The sequence below is a fragment of the Anas platyrhynchos genome, chromosome Z (genome assembly GCF_047663525.1).
Source record: "Anas platyrhynchos isolate ZD024472 breed Pekin duck chromosome Z, IASCAAS_PekinDuck_T2T, whole genome shotgun sequence".
NCBI lineage: Eukaryota > Metazoa > Chordata > Aves > Anseriformes > Anatidae > Anas > Anas platyrhynchos.
Genome location: NC_092621.1, coordinates 85762501 through 85783257, shown reverse-complemented (window position 1 = coordinate 85783257; position 20757 = coordinate 85762501). Strand labels below are relative to the sequence as shown.

The 20757-nt window shown below is 44.3% G+C and overlaps 2 protein-coding genes across 4 annotated transcripts in view; one reads left to right on the top strand and one right to left on the bottom strand.

Annotated features, from left to right (window-relative positions):
* Positions 1-45: 45 nt before the first annotated feature.
* On the bottom strand, positions 46-12746 carry LOC140000604 (ATPase family AAA domain-containing protein 2-like). 2 transcript variants are annotated; one of them, XM_072030701.1, is made up of 9 exons: positions 12481-12746; positions 9274-9416; positions 7488-7534; positions 6342-6495; positions 5439-5529; positions 3848-3920; positions 1575-1685; positions 1029-1134; positions 46-223 (listed from the first exon to the last, which is right to left on the bottom strand). In XM_072030701.1, the coding sequence occupies exons 1-9, from the start codon at positions 12604-12606 to the stop codon at positions 46-48; spliced, it is 1029 nt and encodes a 342-aa protein (XP_071886802.1). In that variant the 5' UTR covers positions 12607-12746. The 2 variants fall into 2 exon arrangements, with proteins under 2 accessions (XP_071886802.1, XP_071886803.1); XM_072030702.1 differs by lacking the exon at positions 46-223 and having other exon boundaries at positions 1023-1134; positions 3852-3920.
* Positions 12747-12854: 108 nt separating this feature from the next.
* Positions 12855-20757, top strand: part of LOC140000605 (protein N-terminal glutamine amidohydrolase-like) — an 8428-nt gene continuing 525 nt past the window's right edge. Inside the window, exons 1-5 of one of the 2 annotated variants that reach the window (XM_072030703.1) lie at positions 12855-13082; positions 13270-13369; positions 14125-14175; positions 15383-15531; positions 15878-16002. In XM_072030703.1, the coding sequence (XP_071886804.1) occupies positions 13006-13082; positions 13270-13369; positions 14125-14175; positions 15383-15531; positions 15878-16002 (502 nt within the window). In that variant the 5' untranslated portion in view covers positions 12855-13005. The remainder of the gene's footprint in view (positions 13083-13269; positions 13370-14124; positions 14176-15382; positions 15532-15877; positions 16003-20757) is intronic. The other variant, XM_072030704.1, reaches the window with a different exon arrangement.

The following is a 20757-nucleotide window of genomic DNA, read 5'->3' as shown; positions in this document are numbered from 1 at the left end:
TTGACATAAACTCACACAGTTAAATTTAGATAAACTTAAACATGGCTAAATATTCATTTGAAGGAGATTCATCCCTCCCCTGTTCTCTAATGACAGCAACCTTCTTGGAGATGTGCTCTCACTGTCCTCACTGCTCTCACCACTCTCCTCCGTATCACATGTGCTAAGCAAGGGAGATGAGCAAGAGGGTGTAGAATCACTGATGTCATCTGCATGTCTCTGTCTGCAAGCAAGCATATAAACCAGAAAGTTAAAAAGAAAATAGAACAGATACTAAGTAACACCAAAAATTAAGGGAATTCTATCTCAAAATTTATTCTGAGATCTATTTTCCAGTCCATTGTACTCCTTAGCAATCTGATTTCAAAGGCCATGACATGATTTTCCTCGTGACAACTGTCTGCTTTCAAGAATGCTCAACAAAATATCTGGCAATCAACAGCATTCTCTACGCACTAACTGCTTACAGAATCCAAGAAGCCTTTATCACCACTAAGGCAATTTATGATTTCATTTAGATCTTTTATTGTTTAAGGTTAACTTCATATAGAAACATTAGTTGATTCCAAACAGAAACTAGAGTCAGTATTTGAGTGATAACTTTTTTTTTTTTTTAATCCAACAAAACTTCCATAAAGCCTCTCCCTCTAAATCGAATAAAATTATTTTTGGCTTTAAGAAAATAATTTGTATCCTTCAAGATTAAATAGTCTGACTAAGATTTTTAAGGGGGGATTCTGGCTTCAGTTCCAGAACCAAAGAATTTCAGTTACAGAAACTCAGACACTACCTCCATAATCATCTTATCAGCGACCCACAAATATTGGATTTAATAAAGAAACCAACTTAAAAGTATCCACCTCCTGCCCTCCAAATATTTCTTTCCTCTCTGTCCTCAGACTACCAAAGTACCGATCATAAACTTACTCTGTAATTACCACTAAACTGAAAACCCTTTGAAGCATTATGCAGTAAGGAGACTGACAGCTCTACGGTTAAGTAAGAGCTATCACTAGCCATACACCAACCTGGCATGTCTTCTATATTTTTGTGACCCAGCATTTTCAAGTGACTCTTTCTGTCTGACAGAACAGGGCTGGCCCGAGTTAGTCCTCTCTCGATCTCTTTGTCTTACTGAAAGGAAAGAATTTAGAATAATGATACAGATACATTTAAGAGAGGAGGAAATCAAAAGATAAAGAAAATGCCACGTGTTTCACTCATCCCTAATTCCAGAAGAATTTTTAACCGTTTTTGCTTTTCATCAGTGCATGGTACAAGTGGAAAACTACGCCCTTTTTAAAGGTGAACTGAAAATCACAAGAGCAAGACTATTAAGTGTGATTAATTACTGTCATATCAAGGATACATAGCACTAAGTACGCCAAACAGCAAAGAAATACAATGGGCACAGGACACACGTTTCTGATAAAAACAGCGAAGTTCATGTGCAGAATGAAGGTACAGAACTGAAACAGAACTGTGTGCGCAAACACATGTATTTGCATTGAAAAAAATTATCTCACTTATGTGCAAGAAATAAGGTTTTAAGAGAAACTGTGCGTTCAACCTACTTTCCATAGGAGCTTGGTAGCGGTCAACAGGTTTCCTCCGTCGAAGGTTGTAACGCCTTGGAACATCTTCACCGTCATTTTCTTTGTTCTCACTTCCTCTTGATGTTTGTACTGTACCACAAAATGACACCGAATCGTTAAGTACTTTTGCAAATTATATGAAATCCAAAATGCATTACACAGATGCCTGTAAGTTTTATTATTATCATTATTTTAATGACACAGTGGATCCTGCAAAACCTTAAGATGAATTTATGCAAGTCACGTTTCAGAAATCACAAATCCTAGCAGATGAGCATGCATCTAGACATTGTCTGTCCTCTCTGAAACTGCTGATGGACTTGTCGTCAGCCTCAGTGTTTAACAACAGGCAAAATTCTGTCATATTGCTTAGCTAAGATGCAGATCTTCTGAAAACAGCTATTTCAGAAAGTCACTTCTTAGTTTGAGAAAGTGTTTAATGGAAAGGGTTTTAATAATCTGTAGTGCTAAGACTAAGCACAGTAATCTAAGTCCAAGTCTAGCTCTGCCACAAATTCTGTGAGCAATAATGGGCCAGACACAGGCTTGAAGCTCACCAATGAGAAAACAATGCCAAATGCACATAAGCTTAGGCCATTAGCTTCTGTCAAGTAACCTGAAGTTGTTTCATGAAAGATGGTAAAAAACACAAAAACCAGAGTGCAATTATCTACTGGGTTCTGGTGAATATCCTCTCACGTTAACAGCAGGACACCGAGGAAGGAACGTACATACTCCGTTCACCTACCTGTTTGCCAAAAGGACTTATCTTTTTTTCTTGGAAAGCACCGCCCTCTTTGGTTTTTATTTTTTAACCCCAAAGGTTGCATTGCTTTCTGAATGCAAGGTAGGTGCCATGGGGTATACAGACAGCACACGGAAAACTGAGCGATCAGTAAATGAGTTTGTGATCACTACCATCTCCAGTCCTTGGTGTTCCAACACTTCTATCACAAAAGCATGAATTTCTCTGCTTTATTGCTCCACTAACCCTTTCCTTTGTTCCAGTAACTTCCTTTGTAACAACACTGACACTTTCCTCACTCTTTTCTGGCGTATTTTTCATTATAAAAGTATATTCTAGCTCTTTCCTGATTTAAAATTGTAGTTTGCATTTTGATCATCAATTAATTGCCCCGGGCTCATTTCCCATTCAACGTGCTATTTAAAATTCCTCTCTACAAGCCTCTACTGCACAGCTCCCTGAAACCCACACACTTTAACCAAGCTTCTCCCTCTAGACTGGCCCCCGCCTTGTATTCAAGCTACTCTTATTCAGACTTTGAGCTAATGTTTTCCTAACTAAACCTCCAAAGGAGTCAACTCTGCTTCTCCCTTACTAGTCCATGGCCCAGCCATTCTTCCTCCGAAGAACTTCCCTCGGGTTCCCACCTGCCACTGTGCATCTCTCTGCTCCTCTGGGCCTCTGAAGGGAGGAGCAAAGTATTTTCTGGGGCTCAGCCTCCTGTCACTGTCTCTCTGAGCTCCTTTGCAGGTGTGCAGGTGAGCTCTCTCACATAATCTAACTTGTCAGCTCATCTACTGCAACACCCTTTTCGGTCCTTAAGTACAGTCTTGCCCTGTTCTGATCTGTTTAGAAAGCTCCTACAAGGATGATCTAATTTACTGCCTTAATCACAATTAACATTCTTCTTAAAAACTGTAAGTTTTCCCATCACTTCCAAGTTAATATGGCCTTTCGTGGCTTAACCTCATTCCACAAGTCACTGAGTACCCAGATGACAGCTCCTAATTACAGGCCCTGACAGCAGCTTACGGCGACTGCCTCCTAAACGCAGAAATGCACAACGCTATCCTCCCTCCTGCTGAGCTTCACGCTTGGGAGGAGCATTTCATAAACATCTGGCAGCCTATCTACCTTGCTTCCTGAAAATTCTTGCTGTGCTGCTCAAAACCATGAAAACTGTCACGCTCCTGCTGTAGCGGTATCACCGTTTCGCATGCTGAGTAATAGTAATGCTGTCCATTTCTTTCCATTCCCACCTGTCTACAACCATCTGTTGCCTTTTATCTTGTAAGCAGTTTGGAAAAGCGCTGTTGTTTTTGGTGTTTTTTTTTTTCACCTGTTCTGAGCTCACTACAGTACAGCCCTAGAGCTCATACTAAGGCTTGTGAAGTCAATAGCAACACAGAATTTTTACAGAAGACAAATACCCTGTAGATTAGCTTCTTTCAATTGTTTAAGGCTTTTGGTTAGAACAGAGTAAAGAAAACTTAAAACCAGAACTCACCAACCTCATCTGGACTGCCAGGTCCAGTTCTTTCAAAGTCTGACTTCACACAGGTGAAGATATCAAGGTTCTCCTAATTCCAAGCAGCAAGAAAGATCAGTCACAAACGTGCAGAAAAACAGACGTGCATACACATACATCCACTGACAGACACGTCTGTCTGTTGATGCTTACACAGTAACATTATCGAGGCACCCCGTATACACACAAAAAATAAATTATTGCACAAGAGGAGAGAACGGGAATATGATTGCGTGCACCCACAATCAGCAACAAGAATTTCTGCTCTAAACCAGGGCTCAGTACATGCAGTGGTTAAATACTTGCCCAGATACAAAACTGAGTGCATTAGTTAATCAGAGGTTAATAACCTACAGCGTGACAGAACCAAGGAAAAAGAACTACCTTTCTAGCAGACATACCAAAAGAAATCATACAGGCGTGTGAGAGATGCTAATAAAAAGTACTGTGGACAATTCTGGATTCATTTCACAGCCCTGGGCAACCAGCTCTAGGTGTCCCTGCTTGAGCAGGGGAGGGTTGGACCAGGTCACCTCCAGAGGCCCCTTGTAACCTCAACCATTCTGTGATTTGAGAGAAAAAAAAGGGAATTCAGAGCTAAACTAAAAGCTATGAAAGTAGGTTATCGGGAAGTTTTAAAATGATGTGCCTATCATTCAAAAGAACAGTAATTTAATAAAATAGTTGAATTTAATAGAGCAAAACTAAGACAGAGGAAGTATGATTGCTGCATACAACTTTAACAGGGGTTCCTCTAGAGACAGGGGTTTATTTAAGCTCTCAGGCAAGGCCAGCACACAAACAAATATACATAAAGTAGCCATCAGTTCATTCAGCTGGAAATTTGAAAGGCTTCAAGTTCCTGAAAACTCTGGGAGCAGTTTGCAACCAAGGAAGAATTCTAAAATGCAAGTTAGGTCAATTAAAGAAAACAGCTCCATTTCCCTGTAACAGATGATTAAAGCTACATGATACTGGAGATTCTTTGTGAGCTCTCAGGAAAAAAAACGTTAACAGGAATCAAAATTCGAGTGAGTGACCAACACAGGAAGCTATGCACTGCCTTTTGTTAAGCTTTCCAAGTAAGTGCGTTCCTGAGCATGACGAGAAATATGATTTAGGAGTTAAGGATAAAAAGCTAAACAGCTTAAACTGCCAAGCTGATGGAAAGCACCAGTCTTTTTGCATATTCAGTCCCCCAGGCAGAGCTTTTAGTAACATTTGGAGTAAAAACCCAAGTCTGAAACAGCTGTTTGTAAACAGCGTCCATTCAAAAAGCAGAAGGCAATTCAGAAACTGGAGTGGAAGACATGCATTTCAGCATCTCCCCGTTATCCCACATCTTCTGCAGAAGATGCTTCCTCCACTCTGAAAAGATATCTGGAGCACAACCCTATCAGTAAGACATGAAGATATAACCAGAGAGCAAGACCAAATGGTAGTTTAGACCACACTATTCTTTGGAAGGAAGTTATTTCAGTTCAATTAAAATTACAACTAAGTTACTTCCCTATGTGAAATACTCTACAAAAATGGCAAACTGACAGAGTATTTGCTCTGTCATTTGTACCTCAACATCTTCCCAACATCTTTGGCATCTACACATCTGCTCCATTTCATCCATTTTTTGTAGCACAACTTCCGCAGTACTAAGATACAAACTTGACATGTAAGAGCAAAGTTAGGTATGTATGAAAAAAATAAAACAGCACACACAATCAATAAGAGATTTTAATGTAGTATGCACAAAGCAAAAGTCATTGACACTTAGCCAAGACTTTAGACATTACCAAAAAATTAGGTCAAATCTTTAGTTTTGATAGAGATTTAAGAACAAGCTTTTGAGGATTTGCAAACATACGCTGTTTTCAGGTTTATTTTCCCCTCTTACTGAGCACATTTAAAATATATATATATTTAAATGCAGGAGGAAAATAAGAATTCTGACATCCTAGTAAGATGATATAAAAAAATTATGTCAACTTTTAATCCTACTTAAGTTGCTCTGCACAGTAGCATTAAGTCATTTTTTGTTAACCAAGGAAAGGCTGTTTGTTCTTCTCTACATGGGAATCTAAGTTTCGTGTTGTAGAAAATGATGAAATGAAAGGAAAGCAAATTCTGAAGCAGAAAACAATTTTGGCTTCAGAAACAGAAATAAACCATGGACAGAAATGCAGAATCGCTAGGACTACTTTGCTTTGACTGTATCAAACCGTCCTCAGTTTCTTAACCAAGCATTACATTCACTTTTGTGAGTATGGAACAAAAAATTCATTAAAAATGACGGCACTTCTGATGCTAAGAAAACTGCCAAATGGGGAAAACTCAACAAATTGAACTCTCAATGCCAGGAGCAGCCATACCTCTTTGCTGTCAAAAAAAAGAGCAAGTCAAGGCCAACATCATGCCATAGTGCAAAGGCTTGCTAAGAAAGATCATTTTAAGAGGTCTGCAAGAAAAGATGACTTACTTTGTTATAAGTTTGTCAAATAGAATGGACGAGTTAGTAGTAGAGTACCGACTGCGTCGGACTCTACAGCTGCGGCGCAGCTCCAAGTCCCTGTTTTCTCCATGGACTCGTCTCATAGTTTTTGCACCAGCTCTACTCCTCAATGTTCTGGTGACTGAAACGCGGAAAAAGTATTTTGAAACAGTCAAGGTGGGATTCTCCTTATTTCACCATTGCTCTTGTAAAATGTAAACAAACAAAAAAGGCACCCTAAAGTGGATTGATTTTTCTTTAAATTTCAGATCAGAAGTTGTTGACACAACCGCTGCATTACACTTATTTATCGCTCTGCACGTTTAAACTGTATACTTAAAAACTGTGACCTGTAGAGAATTTTTAAAGAGACTGAAAGCTAGCCAGACAAAAACAAACGTGCAACTTTTGTTCCATGCAGGAGGGAAATTTACTCCAGTTATTTCTGTCTTGGAAAAGTGAGAACAATCAACACCTTTCTCTAAGGTGTTTTCACTCCATTCATGTCAAACTGTATCTAACAGTGCTCAAAAAAAACACTATTACATTGCAAGCCTCTTCCTAAGAGGTGTATGTTTTATTACTCTGTTTATGCATGCAGCACTTTCATTTCCTGCATTATGATCTAACAGCTCAAGGAGGTAAGAATCGTTTCAAGAGAAACACCCAAACACCAGATAACTCAAACTCGTGCTTTTTAGAAAAAAGCCTGCCCATTGTTTACCGTACAGCACCCTTTGGCACAGGTTTGTTGCTTGCACTGTCATTAAAAGAGCCAAGAGGACAAGGGGAAGGGAAGAGCTACACCACTGTGGTGGTAGGATCACAGCTAAGGTTTAGTTTTGTGGTTGCCACCTATAAAACTAAGTTTAAACTTACCAAGTATGAATTTACTTTGCACAATTAGAACAGTTTGCTTTGTGCCTACGAAGCTGCAATTCACACTGCTCCCTCCCCAAGGAATTCATAAAATCTCCTATTTGCACCTACCTCTCTTCACAGAAAAGTCACTGATGAGTGAATTCAGCTGACTACAGAAGGCTTTGGGGCCAAATGAAAGCGATGGAGTGACCAAGTGCCATCCTCTTCAGTAACCAGCATAAATCGGTATCCCGGGGAGTTACAGCCACTTACCTGTGTTATATTCTTTTTTTTGTTCCAATTTCGGCTTTCTCAACTGCCTACATTAAGAAAGAGGACAGGGGAGAGAAGGGAGAAGAGACTTTTTGTATTAGACCCATCAAGGATGGGAAATTTCACCATGTTTACAAGCCAGTGCTCCATGGTATACAAAGAGAAGCCTGTAGGCCTCACGGAGGATCCAGATCCCAAGTCTGCTGTGTACCATATACATGCGGTTCTGTATGTACCCACATTTCCTAGCTTGCTCATGTTGAATTCTCAAATTTATGAGCAATAGCACCCAAGTGGAAAAGATACATGTCCTGGTTTCAGTTAGGACAGTTAGTTCTCCTAGTAGCGGGTACGTTGCTATGTTTTGGCTTAGGATGTGTAAAAGGATGTTTAGAAGAGTGCTGATACCACCCCGATGTTTCAATTGCTGCAGAGCAGTACTTACAACAAGCCAAGGACCTTTCGGTGTCTCACTGTCCTACTAGCGATCAGAATTGGCACACAGCAACAGCTGCAAGGGGACAGATTCAGGATGGCCGACCCCAACTGGCCAAAGAATTCCATGCACACAGAAATCACACACACAATTTCTAGGTTGGAAGAGACCTCAAGATCGAGTCCAACCTCTGACCTAACACTAACAGTCCCCACTAAACCATATCCCTAAGCTCTACATCTAAACGTCTTTTGAAGACTTCCAGGGATGGTGACTCCACCACCTCCCTGGGCAGCCCGTTCCAGTGCCTAACAACCCTTTCGGTAAAGAAGTTCTTCCTAACATCTAACCTAAAACTCCCCTGGCGCAACTTTAGCCCATTCCTCCTCATCCTGTCACCAGGCATGTGGGAGAACAGACCAACCCCCACCTCGCTACAGCCTCCTTTAAGGTATCTGTAGAGAGCAATAAGGTCACCCCTGAGCCTCCTCTTCTCCAGGCTGAACAAGCCCAGCTCTCTCAGCCGATCCTTGTAGGACTTGTTCTCCAGGCCCCTCACCAGCTTCGTCGCCCTTCTTTGGACCCGCTCAAGCACCTCGATGTCCTTCTTGTAGCGAGGGGCCCAAAACTGAACACAGTACTCGAGGTGCGGCCTCATCAGAGCCGAGTACAGGGGGACGATCACCTCCCTAGCCCTGCTGGTCACACCGTTTCTGATACAAGGCAGGATGCCGTTGGCCTTCTTGGCCACCTGAGCACACTGCTGGCTCATATTCAGCCGACTGTCCACCATCACTCCCAGGTCCTTCTCTGCCTGGCAGCTCTCCAACCACTCATCTCCCAGCCTGTAGCTCTGCCTTATGGCAACACGCTGCACCATGGATAGGGCGGGGCAGCCGGGCTGCTAGGGGTTACGCTGGGCACTGGTCAGCGGGTAGTGAGCAACTGCATTAGCAGTACTATTATCATCATCATCATCATTATTATTTTCCTGTCTTAATAAACTGTCTTTATCTCAACTCGCAGGCTTCACTTTCCCGTTTCTCTCCCCCATCCCAGAGAGGGAGGTGGGAGGGTTGGAGAAGGGCTGTGTGGTGTTTAGCTGCCGGCTGCGTTAAACCACAACACCACCTCAAAGGGGTTGGGGAAAAAAACACATATTTTTTTAGAAAAGACTTTCACTGAGAAGAAGGATTCTAGTTTTAAGGTACTGGTACGCCATCAGCATGCTCATAGGCCTTTGCTGATTTTAGCCGGAGGTTTATCAGGCCACAACTCACTGCACATGCTTTCTCTCTTGCTTTTCAATCTACAAATCGAACAGAGATTGAACATATAGAAATACAGTACCTTGAAAAGCGTCTTCTGTTGACAGTTCCCCTCAGTATCGCCATACTTTCTTCAAAGCTGGAGACCGAACACCGCAGGATGCTTTTTCTCATTGATCTTAAACGGTGTCCGTTGAAACATTCAATACTGGTAGAAGAATAATCCTAGGGAAAGAAGGAAATAAGAATATATTTATGTGAACCACGTAGATTCAGATAAAGAAATTCTGCCTCACGCAAGTTTAATTAACCCTCCTGACTTGGTAGTGGGGCAACTAATGGCAGGCAGACACTGAAACGCTGCTGTGCTCAAGAAAAACCTGGAGAAAAAAAAAAAAAAAAAAAAGCTTTCAAAACTAAAGCTTCCCTCTCCCCACCATTTTCTTGTGGATAACTTAAGCTTAATATCCTTGGCAAAAAGATATTGCAGCAAAACCTTTCACATAAACTTAGTGTTTCGTGAAAAACAACAACAACAAAAACTTTAAATTCAATTGGAATTTTTTTCAATAAATTCAATTGGAATTTAAATTCAAAACTTGAAATTCCATTGAATTTAAATTAAAGAGAATAAACTAATTAAATTTAAAAAAATTAAATTCAATTGACTGTTCAGAGGAACAGTCAAGCTTGACATTATACATCCTAGAATTAAAATCTAGTTCGAGTTTTTCTCCCATCTCCAGACCTTGCTAAAGATGCTTATTAGGAGCTCTGTCAAAAAAAAGTGTAAGGCTTGTTATATCAAAGCTTCGAACCCTTCTTACTGCCCTTGACCTTCTTCACATTGCTGCTCCTACAAGGGTGAGTACTATCATTTTTAGTACGGGAGGGAAGCTGTGATATCCTTGAGTGGGGGGTCGTTCTGTTTACAAAATGAAGTTCCAGCAAGAGTACATCAAATGAAATTTCACTCCAAAGTCAGAAAATAGACAAGATTCTTCTGCTTCCCGGCACTAACTTTACTAAGAGCTTAGTTAGTGTTTCCTCAAGGTAACAGCAAAGGCATGAAGAAGTTAGAGGAGGGCACTGGTAAGGGCACGTGGGAGAATGCTTTTCTTCCTCCTGTTCTCTGTGCTGATAGAAAGGGGCCTCACGAGATGCTTGCCCTAGCACAAGTTTGAATCCAGGCATCTGAAACAACTCTTGAAGACGTTTTTTATTCCCCAGACCCAGCAGAGATGAAACAAGACCTAAAGCTTGATGAGACCAGCCTGGTCTGCCACAGTGATGTTTAATGTTTTTCCTCCGGGAGGCTTAAGAAAGGAAAGAGTGGAATAACTCAGGAGACCTCTGTACACATAGTTATGCATTTATTTGATGACTTCTCTGCAACAAGCACAGTGCCGTGTACTCGTGTTATTCTTTATCAGCTCTTCTTTTATCTTCACCTTGTCTCAAACAAGGGCACAGCCAGGAACAATGGACCAGGAGCCCTGACCATCCTCTGGCTCCTACAAAAGCATCCCAAGTCAGTGAGACAGCAGACACTGAGAAGCACTACATTACCTGCAGCAGGCTGCCAGCAGGGCAGAACTGGCTCGTATCAGTCATACAAGGCTGAAAAAAACGCACTCAAGAAGTGAAATTCAGCAGAAGCAAGTGGCTAAACCAGAGCAAGGAAACTGCAGGAAGGAATTTTGTAGTAGTTTGAAAGTTATTTTCCTCCTACTATGGGAAGTGATCAACAATTGCTTCTAAGAAGTTAGCTGTTGGGTGTCTCTAAGGAAGCAAGCAGATGCTCAAGTGCCAGCCAAACAGGTAAGTGTGTTTAGGCTAGGAGCTCTGGTGTCAAGTCCCTACGCAGATGACTCAGGAAGGCTCAGCAGAGAAAAGGGCCACTTCCCACTTTCCCCAAACAAAAAGGGAACTCTGGAGCACACGGGTGTCAAGTACAGGTCACAACAAAACGACCTTGTTCGGCCTGAGGAATCACAGCGGGGTTGTAAAGCTGCAGACAAACAGCCTCCAGAGGGACAGCCGCCGCTTACGGTCTGCCACAGGACTCCTTGGGACTGGAAACTTGGGAGAAGACGAAGCCATCAGACTCCGGTTTACCTGAGACTTTCTGCTGCATGCTCCTTAATCTAGATGGATGAAATACGCAGGTAAATGGCTTGCTGGTATCAGGAAAACTGCAAAAGCTGCTATTGCCGAGTCTTTGCGCACCAGAAAGTCAGGGAAGAGACATTAGGATGTGAACAAGCAGCTAGGAGCAGGATCACCATCTCTGTCATCTAGGGCACTTCTACATGTCTCTGCTATATGAGTGCTCCAGCAAAGGCTGGCGGTCCTACAAACGAAACAGGACTGACTCTGTGCCTCGAAGCATGGGAAAGTTCTGCAAAGAGGTGAAAAAACACAAAGAAAGAAACCAAACCAAACACACCTTACAACCTGTTTCATGAGAAGGATTCTGCTTTCGCTTCAGTGAAAACTTTACATTTAACTTCCCCATTCCTGCTCCCACAAGGAAAGCGGGCCAGCTGTTTGCCCTGCCTGACTTTGCACAGCCTTCCCTCACGTGCCACGGGCAGCTCAAGTCCTTGCAGGCTTTGACAACCGCTTCTCATGCACACTGCAACAGCAAAGTGGAGATACTGAAGCAGCCTCCAGCGCCTGCTTGCAAAGAGACGACACCCCAAGGGCTGCTTCCTACTTAGTTCAGTAGACTTGAAATGAGAAGGGGGAAGAGAAAGAGCAAAACAAAACCCCAGCCTGAACCCAAACAGCCGAGAACGCTGAGCTCGGCGGCACAGAGAGCTGAAAGCATCGCTCGGAGGCGGGGCTCGCCCTGAGAGCTGGGAGGTGCTTTGAGGTGGTTCTGCTCTGCCTTTGGGAAGAGCAGAGCTTGAGCTCTAGCTAGCTGTGTGTACAGCAGCCAATTCCTTCAGGTGATGCTGAGCGGGGATGGGAGCAGCAAGACGGAGCTGGAAATGGTGTGGATGAAATACCAGACACACAAATCGTCCCTAAGAGCAAATTCGGGCTTTCCCTAACACCATCAACCCCTTAAGGGAAGTCGTAACCACATTACACCCCCTAACTAACGTTTTTTTACTTCAGCACTAATTAACCCTGATTTTTAGCCTTGCTCTCCGAGCCCCCTCAGCACCCCCCGCGTGCACCTGCCCGCGGGGCCGCCTGAGGGGGTGGGGGGCTGGTGAACGAACCCCCCCCCAAAGCTCCCCGCCCGGGCTCGCTCGGAGGGAACCCCGCGGGAACTCACGGCCGGGGCTGCTCTCTGCCTGCTCGTCCTCCTGCCGCCGGGCTGCAGCGAGAGGAACTCGGAGCTCGAGTCCATGGCAGCCAGGGACCGCCGGCGGCTGCCGGCGCTGCGCCTCAGCACCACCATGGCGGCGCCGCAGGGCCTCCCGGAGGCGCGGCGCCCGCTGAGGCGGCTCCGCGGCCCGCTGCGGCTCCCTCCGCCTCACACGGAGCCCTCCATCCCCCTCCTCCCCCCTTGCTTCCCTCCTCGGCGCGGCTCCCTCTTCCGGCCCTCACTGAGGGCCGGCCCTCGCCCGCTCTTTTAATTTTTTTTTTTTTTTTTTTTTGGAAGTATTTTTTAAATCTTTGCCGGCGGAGGATTACATGCGGGAGGCGCAGCACCGCTTGAGCCTTTTGGCGGGCGGGAAGCGGCGCGTGCCGCCCCCTCAGGCGGGCGCCGCCTCCTCACGGGCTCCGCGCCCGCCCTCAGGCGGCTCCCTCAGGAGCCCGGCCCCGTTCCCCAGCACGGGAAATCTGCCCCCGGAGCATGGCGGAGCTGGATGAGGACCGGTACCGGCCGGCGGTGCCTCCCCGAGCCGCCTGCGCCTACACCGGCTGCTACTGGTAAGGGAGGCGCCTGAAAATGGCGGCCGGCGCCTGAATGGAGGCTGGCGGCACGCTGAAGGGGGGAGTTGAAAACGGAGCTAAAAACCCCGCAGGGAAACCTTCCCGGCCCGGTTTGGGTTGCTGGAAGTGAAGGTGAAAAGGGGATTGAAAAGAAAACGGTGCCGTCGACGGTTGTGTTTTGCAGTGAGGAAAACGTGTGGAAGCTGTGCGACTACATCAGGAGTCGGGGGGAGCGCCCTGTGGAGGAGTTCTACGCGGTTTTCATCTCCAACGAGAGGAGGATGGTGAGTGGGTGAGTTGTGCGCTCCGTGGGGGTGGTAAACCACAGGCGGGGGGAGGTGGGAGGCGCTTTAACTACCCCAGGCCTTTTAACTACAGCCTGGGGTAGGTGAGTCTTGGCCCCAGGCCCCCCTGCAGCAGCTGAGAGGCAGGCAGCAGCACCTGGGAGCATGAAGAATTTCATTTGTTTCTGGCCTCCAGACCCCACGCAGTATTTGCTCAAGACATCAAGGCAACACCAGAACCTGAGAAGCAGTAAAAGGAAACAGCTCAAACTGCTGCACCAGAAGAGAGCCCTGCTCTCTCCTCTAGAAGCCCCAAGGATAAGGATACCCTCAGGGGAACAAAAGGTTCATGGCATTCTTTCCAAGCTTAAAAGAAGTTGCCCTAAAACAACAGATGAATCTTAATTAAAGGTTAAAGGTTGGGCTAGATGATCTTAAAGGTCTCTTCCAACCTGAATGTTTCTATGAATGTCCTTACCTGTCACGCTTGGATTGTGGGAAGAAGGAATCACGGTGCCCCTAAGGGCTGTGGGATGATTTTTCCCTGTCATCCATCAGGTTAGGGGGAATATTACATTATATGGTCCAGAATAGTGTCCAGTTTAATGTTTCTGAAAGATAAAACCTGGAGCAAGCTTTCTGACAGCAGCACTGATACAAGCTGATGAAATGCAGAGTTTAGCAAAGAACTTACCCAACGTGAAACTAATCTCTGTAAGTCAGGAGTGGTTTACGCCAAATTGCTTAACTTTCAGGTCCCGCTCTGGAAACAGAAGTCAGGGCATGGAGATGAGCCTGTTGTCTGGGTAAGGCCCTCTGTTCTTTCTTTGTCAGAATTTAAGTGCGTGCCTCTGTAGCTGAGGTCTGCAGGATCAGATGTGGGTAGTGTTAGATACCTCTGCTGGAATGAATTTAGGTTTATGTCCCCCCTGAGCATCAGGAAGCACTCTGTATGTGCCAGAGGTCCCTTCCGACCTCAGCCGTCCTGTAGTTCTATATTAGTATTTATTATTCTTCTACAGCAGCCTAAATGCAACCCTTTTATTGTTCACAGGGAAATAGCAGTGAGATGGCCCATAAAACCACCAGGTGACAAAGCTTAGTTAGCATCGGTAAGAGTGCACAACAGTTCTGTGAAAATTACTGTCTGGTTTTGTTGGGGCCCGCCAGCTTTGTAGGATGTTAAATAGATGTCTTGTAACAAGCTGACGGGTGAAAATATCCATATAGGTCTGACATGGGATGGAAAAACGTGAGCAATACATGTCTTCAGGTGCCAGCTTGTATGTAAGCTCTTCCAGAGTTTTTGGCGTGTCATTTAATTTAATGTAGTTCAGTAGTTGCCACTACAGAATTCCTTTTAAAGATGTGTAGTTATGGTTATACTGTATGGGAGGGAAAAAATCAATTTTGCGTGGCAATTTGTTTCAGAAATTCTGTTTAAAAAAAAAAAAATCTGTGAATTTCTGAAATTCTGTCCTTACAGAATCATTTTCTGGAAAATTATCAGTGTGTTTATATTGTACAAAAGGCTTGGTTTAAAAAGAGGTCCAAGTGTTATCGGGATGATCTGAGAAGGAATAGGAGTTAACAACAACTATCTTCAATTTACTTTTTGGAAAACTGCAATGAATGTAAGTAACTAACACTGAAAATAATAACTGGAGTTTCTCCAACCCCCTGCCATACCCGTGTTTCCTACATGTTAAGGAATCAAAGATGTGGTATGAGGACTAGCGTACTCTTCAGGTTAGCTGCCCAGGCTGATACCAAAGAAGGCTACAAGTAATGGGGAGAATAGCAAGGCTTACCAAAAGGCACGAGGGCTGAGGCAGGCATTAGGAAACGTCTCTCCTGGTGCTGGAACATCACAGGCGTGATACCCGAGCATCAGAAAGCAGTCTCTAAAGAAGAGAAGCTGTAGCCTCAGCTTCCAGGAGGCTTTTTTTCTACTCCCTGTGCCGGTTTCTGGTTAACAACTGTTTAACTCCTGACAATTACCGTTCTTCCCAGGACTACCACGTTATCCTACTTCATGTTTCCAGTGGGGAGCAGAACTTCATTTATGATCTTGACACAGAGCTGCCATTCCCCTGTCCTTTTGACATGTACAGCACGGAGGCCTTCAGGCTGGATGACAGCCTTCATCCTGAATTTCACAGGTGAGGACAAAAAAAATAAAGATGAAGAGCATGAATTTTATTTCATGAAGTCCAAGTTGAAGTTGTCTCTGTGGATATATACTGATAGAAGTCTTCTGTTATACTCCAAGAAACTCAATGCACTGCATTATTTTTCTAAAGCTCTTTAATTGCTGTTGTTTAATCATCAAAAGCCTTTCCTTGCTGATGTTTATTCTTAACAGCCCAGCAGCTTAGCCCAGTGTTTCTGAGTGGAGTATTTAACTAAGCCAAGGCTCCCTGGGAGGAAGAAAGGGCTCTTCTCCGGAGTGGCTAATGCAGCGTTATGTACATATATCTCTTGATACAATTTTGCATTGTTGTTCAGGAAAATCCGGATGATACGAGCAGATCTGTACCTGGAGACGTTTGCTTCGGACAGATCTCACGTGAAAGATGCAGATGGGAAATGGCAGAAACCTCCTCCCTCGTACCCCTGCATTGAAACAGCAGGTGAGCTGGCAGGACTCCTTTTTCCTTTTAACAGAATTGAATGATTCAGTCAGAGGTGGGTGCAATAAATAAATGTGCTTTTGGACATGTGCTTTGGAAGCGTATCCAGCCAGCACAGTGTGTGGGGACAAAATGGGGCTCTGCAGTGCTTGCCTTTTCCAAACATGTAAAGTGTAGCATGCTTCCTGGCAGCTGCCACTGCTGTTATCAAACACGAACTGCTGGTCTTCAGAAACTGAGCAGAGAGTAAGAGGTATGAAATGTTGCAGTGGGGAGCTGAAACAGAGGCCAAGCAACCTGCCTAGGGTTGGAAAGGGAATTTTTAACACGGTGATTACCCCACTTTTTTTTATCACACGGCATTTCAGCTTACTCGAACCACGTGTTTGCCAAGCTGGCTAATGTTTGCCATGTGCTTATTCTCTCCTTTTCTTCCCAGATGGAGAGAAGTGTGGTGAAGTTTTGTTTTGGTGGAGTTTGTTGATGCTGTGCACGTTTGGTTTTGCTGCTTTTTTAATAATACAATGCTACCATGTATTTCTGTTAGAGAAGGTGGGGTCAAAGGAACATGTCTTGTGTCTAGAGCCAAGTTTATTGTGGTTTTAAGCTACAGGCAAGTTAATTCACAGTTTTTGTGTTGCTTTCTAAGACAGTTTGGTGTTTCACTTGGGTATAAATGAGTTATGAGTGGGGGCGGGAGCACAGGTACAGCCTTGTGAAGCATTTTTAGAAATTCCAGGCTATGAAACACCTGTCTCAGCCAGCCTCCAGGTCATCCTTGGGACGTTGGTAGGTAGCTAAAGATGCAGAGACTTTGATTGCTCCCATACTTCATTCCTTAGCCTGTACCTTGCCAGGCTGGGAGGAGCATCCCCAAGTCATCCAGTCCAGACCCTGCTCAAAGCTGGTGCAATTAGACTGAGGGGCTTTAAGACTCTGTCTGGTCTAGCCTGGAACAACTCCAGGGACAGCCATTGCACCACCTCTCTGGGCACAGTGTTCCAATATTTGATCCCAGGCATGAATTCAATACAATTCCAGTATGCAACCAGAGTTTCCTGTGTTCCCACTCGAGTGCTTCGCTTCTTGTCCTGTTGCCAGCCACCTGGAAGGCTCTGAGTGCACCTGTGGTGATGTGCTCTTGTCTGGGCAGTCACCTGGGTGTTGCAGGGGACGGTGACTGCTTACCCTGCGCCCACCCAAGGTGGAGGATCGCTGACTGGGTAGCTCTGGGATTGGGGTCAGAACAGGAGGAGACTCTGTCAGGTCTAGGACATCTCGTTCACACTGCCTTTCGCTCAGTGCAAGTTTCTCAGGCTTTGATTTTGTTTTTCCTTTCCTCACCTGAGGCACCTCGTAATGGTGTGTGCTTCAATGTATGTACAGTCTTATCAGGCATAAAGCACCTGATTTCAAACTTGATAGGAAGCCAGGTGGCTGACCTTTGGTTAGTGTAAAACAGCCTGGGACATTGATGTTCATCCACGCCAAATGCCTTTATGGATAATTGCTTCCTCCCCACTTAGAGTACTCTCTTTTCCATGCTAATTTGTGTTTGTGGAAGATTAAATTGCTCGATGCTGGTGTTAGAGGTGACTGTAATTTAACAGCTGGCGGAATTGATCACGTATATGGCTTTAGTGCCAATTTATTTGTGAGATCAGAGCATTACATTACTCCTTGAGGTTATATTGCTGTCATTTAGAGAAGCCAGAGTCATAAGCTCTTGAGAAGATGACTACAAAAGCTTATCAGTTACAAGGACTCATATTACATCTATTTGGTCTGTCTTTGATGCTAAACAAATGCTTGAAGACTGAAAAATAGCATAAATACATATTTTTTTTAATGTATATGAGCATTGTACTGTTAAAAAGAAATGAGCTTGTGAACTTAGGGTATTTAAAGAAAATCAGCGCTCTGGTGCTGCTGCGTCTTAAAGGATGTTAGTTACACTCAACACACCCTGCTTCTCTTATCCAGTGGGGTTTTAAAGCTTTTAGTAAACTTACTTAAAAGATGGGAGGTTTTGTTCTTGATACTGAAATATTGCCTCTTCAGGGCAGAGCAGCTGCTGAGCCCAAATAGAGCACTTTGGGCAAGGAAATTCTGTAGCATTTAAGTCAAATGTAGGCCAAATAGGGTAATGTAAATACCCACTGTGGTGCTGGGACAAGGCACTGGGACCAGTGATGCCTTTTTATGAAGTTTACCAGGAAGTGTTAAAGGACTGTGAAATTCCTGTTGGAATTCAACCAATAAACTATCAGGAACCAGTGAAGCATTTTTTTTTTCCTAATACTAACTCAAAAGGAATAATTCTTGTGTTGGAATAAGTCTTGTGTTGGCAGTGCTCTGGCCTCTGTTCCTCTGCTGCGGGTGCTCATCCTGCTTTTTTAAATAAAACTAAACAAGATCTGTTTTGAGGTGTGGATTCACCATTCTGGAGCTGGCTAGCCCAGCCTGCGGTTTTCTTTTAAGTCTTCCTCCTACAAATGAATGAGGTTTGATTCTGCATGGTTTAAGTCCCGATGACATCAGCCCTCCTTGCTGCAAGCCTGTGTAAAATCCAGCTTGCACCCTGCAGTTACTCAGGTCTTACTGCTTCGATACAACTGGTAGCACCAGCTCCTAATGCTGAAAAGCCTCACTTTGATTTTCAGTTCTCCCCAGGTGTTTGGCAGCACACAGGCACAATGGATGTGTAAAGGCTTTTTGTTCTTTTTATTACTACTGAAATCCCTAGAAGCCATGAATTCTGGGGGTTTATTTCTGAAGAATGCAGGTAGGGCAGCTGAGGAACTGTGTGGGTGCCGTGTGTGATGCGTTTCTGTAACAGGCAGCTGCTAGACAGGGCAGGCAGGTGGCTGCAGTTCCCTTCTGTACCTTCTCCACAAGGTAATGGCAGGATCCTAGCGGAAGGAAAGAAGGACTGATACAGATCTAAGCAGCTCATGCGTGCTATAACCTGATTCCCGTTTGAAAATAAAACTGTTGTGAGAAACACCTCAAATAATTTTCTTCAGACAGGATCTTCTGTGAAGTTATTTTATTTGCGAGTGCAATGGCATGCGGCCTGTCAATCAGGAGCGCATTTCAGTAAACAAACCATAACCTTTTATTCGCTATTACCCGATGCCTGATCACCTCCCCTGTTTCCTCACTGAATCCTCTCTGGATTTATTCTTCATTCCCCCTCAGCCACTAGATGCCCTAAATATTTGACTTCTCTTTTTCTATGAATTTTAATTTATTTTCCAATCCTTTCAAGCCCTGTTTTCCCAGAAATTCAAATAGCTTGTTAGTGCCTTCCTTCACAGCTGTTTTCTCCTGTCCTAACAATAAAAGATCATCCACATATTGTTACAGCAACACCCCCTTTGGAGGTTGGAATTACTCCAAAAACTCCTGTTGGCAGATGCCACAGGTATCGTGGCTGTTAGGCTGTGCACTGTCAGCTGGCGTTTTTGTTTTGTCCCTGCTCAGGGCAAAAGTGTCAGACTTGATCAAAAAAGAAATGAAAACGTGCACGGATCTCGGAATGCACCAGGTAGGTCTCACGGACTGTAAACAAAGTGAGTTTGGGCAAAGAGGAAGCCTTAGCTCTGTGCGTGCCCAAATGCAGACTAGTGTAACACCTACAGCATCAGAGGAGGACTGTGAGCGTGTTGTAAATCTTAAAAATAAACAGCAGATTTTTTATTATTATTTTTTGCCACTTTTTATCTGCTTCAGAAAAAGGCTTTTGTGGTGGTCTGTTTTTGCGGAGCTGTTGGCTAAAGCTGTAAGGTCTCACATAAGTGCACAGCCTTTAGATGTGACACGTGAATAACAAGGATGACAAAGGGGGACTTCTGTCTCCTGAACCAAAGGAGATGGGAGAGCACTCGTGTTTTCCTACAGGCAGTTACATGGCTCTCATACTGCTTTAGTGCCACCTACTGACTGGTCTTTAGACCATCTGCTCTTCGCAGGACGGTGAAGCTTGTTTCTTCTTCTTGCTTGCCTGTTACAACAGGTTTTGCTCTCATTAAACTCCTGATGCACTGTGTTATGCCCTGCCACCACCTTCCTGACTGTCAGAGACTGTTTCCCTTCCTACAGACAGTGTGACAGCAGCTCCCAAGTTGCTAACAGCAGCTGCTTTGGTTGTGACTCTGCTGGAACAATCCCCCTTGGGCTTCTTCACCATTCGCAGAACATTTTAATTCAATTATTCTTCTGCTATGCTCCGTGCACATAAAGCAGGGACTTGTTTGTCTTTCAGATCTTAAACTACATGAGTAATCACATTAATTGTAAAATAAAAGCATCTGAGAGGAAAAGACAAGCTGGGGATTGGAAAACAAGCTTACCAGGCTACCTGCATGCTGGAACTGTTATCCTCTGCCGGTTGTTCTGGAGTTCCAACAGAAAATTGCTGGGCTTGTGCTATTTTAAATCCCCACGTAGTCAAGTAGAAAGTGGCCTAGTGCTGGCACTTGTGGCAGCAGTGGGACTGTGGTTGAGAGAATTTTTGATGTTCAGTACCCAAAGGGGTTGACAAGGAAAAGGTCAAGTTAGGGGCCAGACCTTGCAGGTGCTGAGAGCTGGGGCTCAGAAAATCCCAAAGCTGTGCTGCGGCGTAGATATGGTGCAAACAAGAGGGCTGCAGGGGCTGCATGTTGGCTGGGACTGCTGGGTATGGGATTCCCAAACGTTGTCTTCCCTTCCTCACTTACACTATCTGTAATGGTGAGCCTAATTACACAGGCT